Consider the following 4,799-nt stretch of genomic DNA (forward strand, 5'->3'; position numbering starts at 1 on the left):
GAGGGTGACAAGGACCTCTCCAGGCCTCTTCATCACCTTCCATCTCTCCCTCCTTTTCCAGTGATCCTCAGACATGGCTCCCAACCTGTACAGATCCGTTTGGATGTTTTTAACTTGTGTAAAAGCAAAACAGTAATATATTGATCTTCTTTATGGGATGTGCCAACGGTGGCCTTGTAACATTTGAGAGTGTGCCAACCAGCCCCCGGACAACCTGCACAGGAAGCCAGCAGGAAAGAGGACAGACAGGCCGCTCTGGGGAAACTCGTGCCTAAAGGGGCCCCCCCGGCAGGGCCTGGCTTCCCTAGAGAAGCTGACGAAGGTGAAAACGTTTGGCTCAGGTGAGGCTGGACAGACTCCGGGTTGGGCCTGCAATCACCTGATTAGCAGAGACACACCACTGTCCCCTGAAGCCCCACTGCCCCGACTTCTCACTGTCCAAAAGACCCCCTTGGACGACTGCTGTGCCTTCTTGCCTCTGGACCCGGCCACGGGCAGCTGCATTGGGACCCTGTGTTCAACGGGGCAGGCGAAGATCCCTAGAATCCAGCACTAGGGAAGAAGGTGATGGAAAGGAGCCCAACAGGGCCTCGCTCTACCCAAGTTCAGCAAGCCACCCTGTCATCGGAGCTTGTATCCTCCGGCCTCGGGAAATGGCGGGCTCTGTGAATACCTCAGTGTGGAACCAGCTGCAGGCAGCTCAGTGACCCCTGACTGCAGGGTAAAGAGACCCAGATGCATTAGTTGCTACTTCCGGTCTCCGTATCACCTCACCCAGAGCAGGAACAGAAGGAGGCTTTGTCAGCCCTGAGGAGACATGCCTCCTGCTCAGAACTTGGGTCTCCCTGACCCCAAGTCTCCCACCTAGAACTCTGGTCAGAAGCCTGGCAGAAACCAGCCTCCTCGTAGGTGGTACAGACATCGTGAACCCAAAGGCTGGCCCCTGCAAGCCTGAGCAAACCGCCTGTGACAGAAACCCCTGTCCCCTGAGAAGGGGCTCCAACACCTCTAACAAAGGTTCCTAGCTACCCCGCTCCAGCCACGGCCTCACATCCCTCTCCGCGTAAAGGTGCCGTGAGGAATAAACCACACACGTGTGTCTGGGTGTGCCTGTGTTGCAGATTTCCCTGGTCACCTCCAGCTGAGTTCATCCTGATGGTTCCTCCCTGGGGGCAGAGCCATCCCAGAATCCAGAGGATATAGTTCAGGGTTAGGAGATAGGAGGGTATAGCCTCAAGGCCTGGACCCACACATGTCAGCAGAATCCTGGGACCAGTCACATGTCACAAAGTCCCTGTATGCCCTTCTGCTATGCTTACTAAGCAAGGACACTCTAAACTTGTTGCCTCAGAATATTCATTCTCTCAGTTCTAAGGATTCAGAGGACCAGCTGGGTGGGTCTCTCTCGGACTCATCCTCATCTGGTGACTGGTGCCTGCCAGCTAGGATCCCAATGGCCTTGACACCTGCCTACCTATGACCTGTTGGAATGGCCTGGGCTTCCTCACAGCATGGCAGCAGGATTCCTAGAGAGCTGTGTCGCCTTTTATGATGAAGCCTCCAAAGTCATATACTGTCACTTGCTGCCAGAGTCAGAGGTTCGTCCCAATTGAAGGGGAAGAAGACAGACCCACCTCTCAATGAGCAAAGTGTCAATGTCATATTTAAATGAGAAGATGTGGGAGAGTAGATCTTGTTATAGCCCTTCAAAAATAAAATAAAACCAGCTTTTTCATGTAGCCCAGGCTAGCCTTGAACTCACTATGTAGCTGAAGATAACCTTAAATTTCTGACACCACCACCACCACCACCCTGCAGTCTCTACTTCCAAGTGCTGGAATTACAGTTGTGCACCACCATGCCCATTTTTTTTTACAGTGCTGGGAATCGAACCTAAGGCTTTATGCATACTAGGCAAGCACTTTACCAACTAAGCTACATTCTTAGCCTTTGTTGTAGCATCTTAAATAATGCCTCCTGCCACTCATCTGTAGCCTGAGACAGTAATGCTCACAATTCAAATGTGGTTCGGTATATTCAGCTTTGGGGAATACACAGGGAGTCTAGAACAGGTCAGACACCCCAAAGTACCTGTGCTGGCTGTCCCCGCTGTATCCTCTCCAAGTCCTAGTAGTAACCAGAGTCCTGCCTAGTGGGTCCATGTCTTCCCTCTGTATGTCCTTACAACAACTTGAAGAGAGATGCCCAGCCAACGTGCCCATTTTCACAGATGACAAAAGCACTTTCTCTGCACTCAGCAAAAAGCAGGAGGCTGTGTTAACACTCTCTCCAGCCTCTTTCCTCCAAGGACTGGGGTCTACAGAACAGCACACTTACCAGACCATACACATAGATTCCTTAGTTTGCAGAAGGGACCCAGCCCCACCCAGGTTATGTCAAGTCCCTGCCTCTGTCCCCCTGAGGAGCTGACAATAAGTGGGCAGACCGTGCTCTCTGCCAGTTGACGGAATCAACTGGGGAAACCAGAAATAAAAAAAAGAAGACAGATGTAGTGGGCCAAAATGGCCAGTGTGGCTCACTGGTGCCCATGGCTGCTTTGGAGATGCAGAATAGCCTCCCAGCCCACCACACACTGTAGTTAGCAATGCACTCCTCTCTCCACCTAAGAACTTGACCTCCTCATCAGTCCTGCAAAGGGACTGCAGTGGTAGGCATCGCTATGTCCATTTTACATACAGGAAATCTGAAGCTCAGAGTGGGTAGTCATCTGCTCAGGAATGCACAGCCAGGCTGGAGTGATAGGCTTGGGATTGGACCCATGCTCTTGGAAGTCACCTAACTGATCTTCCGAATTGTTTGGCTGTGCATGGAATCTGCTGGGCAGCCCCTTGACAATGGGTGGACCGCAAGTAGAGCTTGGTAGAGGTGGAAAGCCAGTTTCTCAGCCTGGCTGCAATGGACCATTCTTGGCCCGTTGCTGCCCCCTTGTGGCCTCATACCTTATATCCTTGCAATTGGACATACAAAGCCACTGAGTCCTATGCCAGCCTGGAGTGAGGACAGAGAGAATGACTTGTTCAAGGTCCCAGATGAGACACTGGGGAATGCCCTGCCTCACCAATAAGCCTCAAGGACTGAGAGGCCTTGGGTCTCCCTGGCAAGAGGGACAGTTCTCTGTAAGTCACACAATTCTGGAAGAGAGGAGTCTGTTTATTGTGTCCTTGAGTGTTCCGTGCCCCATGGCAACTAAAGGAACCACCAGGATGGCTGTCCCCCTGGACAGATGGACCTGAGGCTTGAGAGAAGCTGACTGACTCGATTCCCATCCTTAAAGGAAGCTTTGAGGTATCAGGAGTGGGGGACACTCCTGGCATTCAGTGGACAGAGTCAAGGTTAGCATACATCTGAAATCCTGGACACTCTTGTCCAGTGGTAAAGCTGCTCCCAGAGAATGCCAGCTGAGAAAACCCTGCCCTAGAGTCAAGGGGTGGGAGCAGGGTACGTTTGCTTGCTTGTTGAGAAAGGGTCTCAGTATATAGCCTCGACTGGTCTCTAACTGCCTCAGCCTCCCCAGGGCTGGCATGACAGGCTCCGCCATGCTCCCCTCTACCTCCAAGTCTTGCTCACCCCTTCTCTCCTCTCAGTCTGTGCCCTCCTGGCCTCCGGTGTCGTCCTGAAGGTCAGAAGCCAGAAAATGGACAGAGGACCTTTAGCCTGGGGCCAGGGGCAGGGAGGAAGATGGACTCTTGGATAGTTTTAGGGTTGAAAACATGCAATCCACTCAGTCTGGGGAGATGGAAGAGCTCTGTGGCTGGGTGGTGGTGACAGGGTGAGAATGTACACATGCCTCTGAATTGTACCCTTCAAAATGGTTTTTTATGTATATTTTACCACAATAAAAACAAGAAATGAAAGAATATAAGTTCTTTAATACATGCTGTGAGCATTTTTGCCGTTTTGTGGGGAAGAGAAGAAATGAGCTATTGGATAATGGGCAGAAGGCTGGCATGTGGACAAGACTGCCGCAGCCTGCTGAAGGGCAGCCTAAGCCTTTGTCCAGGGATCATCGAGGTAGTCCGGCCCAGCGCCCAACCCTCCAGGGAGTATCTCTGCTCTCCCAGCTCCCCGACCGCAGAGGCCTCTTGTCAGTCAGTGTGCTAGGAATTCAGGAGGCCTTGATTTAATGCAGCCTCTGCAGCAGGCCTACTACTGTGTGTCTGGGAGCAAAACCCTTTCTTTTCTGGGCCTGTTTCCTGGACTGCAAGTAAGGAAGAACTCATAAGTTTCCCAACCCTCTTCCCATCTGCCCACTGCAAGATTCTCTTCCTGTAGCGACATGTCAAGCTCACCATGCCTGGGCCCAGCAAGAATCTAGTGATCTCCGTGGGCTGTCGCAACCGTGGCCCGGAGCTCTCCTGTGACCGGGCTGGGAAAGCCTGCGTCCTTCCAAGGTGCCAGTCATTACCCTCACAGGAAGTCACGCTCTAAAGAGCAGAAAGGGCAACCTGCTTGGCCGTGCCCAGCCGCAGTCCAGAGTCCGGCTCAACGGGGCGACCTGGGGACACGTTCCTGGGAGGGAAATCTCAGGGGTGGGAGAGAAGGGCGAGGTACGACCCTGAGCCAGCGCAGAGCATCCGCGTGCGGCGGCGTGAATCACAAACCAGTTTGCTCGGGGGTTGCTTAAATAATTGAATGCCAGGAAGGCCGCCCCCGGGAGCGGGGCCAGGATTGAAGCCCCGACCAAAACCAACGTAGCCGGCGGAGGCGGGGCTAACGCGGAGGCGGGGCTAACGTAGCCGGCGGAGGCGGGGCTAACGTACTGGCAGGGGCGGGGCTAA

At 53.3% G+C, this 4,799-nt stretch overlaps 1 protein-coding gene across 1 annotated transcript in view; it reads left to right on the forward strand.

The window, feature by feature from the left end:
* Positions 1-1,739, forward strand: part of Col23a1 (collagen type XXIII alpha 1 chain) — a 304,909-nt gene extending 303,170 nt beyond the window's left edge. Inside the window, exon 28 of the mRNA XM_016009602.3 lies at positions 62-1,739. Coding sequence (XP_015865088.1) covers positions 62-64 — 3 coding nt within the window. The 3' untranslated portion in view covers positions 65-1,739. The remainder of the gene's footprint in view (positions 1-61) is intronic.
* The last annotated feature ends 3,060 nt before the right edge of the window (positions 1,740-4,799 follow it).

The sequence above is a fragment of the Peromyscus maniculatus genome, chromosome 8 (genome assembly GCF_049852395.1).
Source record: "Peromyscus maniculatus bairdii isolate BWxNUB_F1_BW_parent chromosome 8, HU_Pman_BW_mat_3.1, whole genome shotgun sequence".
Lineage (NCBI taxonomy): Eukaryota > Metazoa > Chordata > Mammalia > Rodentia > Cricetidae > Peromyscus > Peromyscus maniculatus.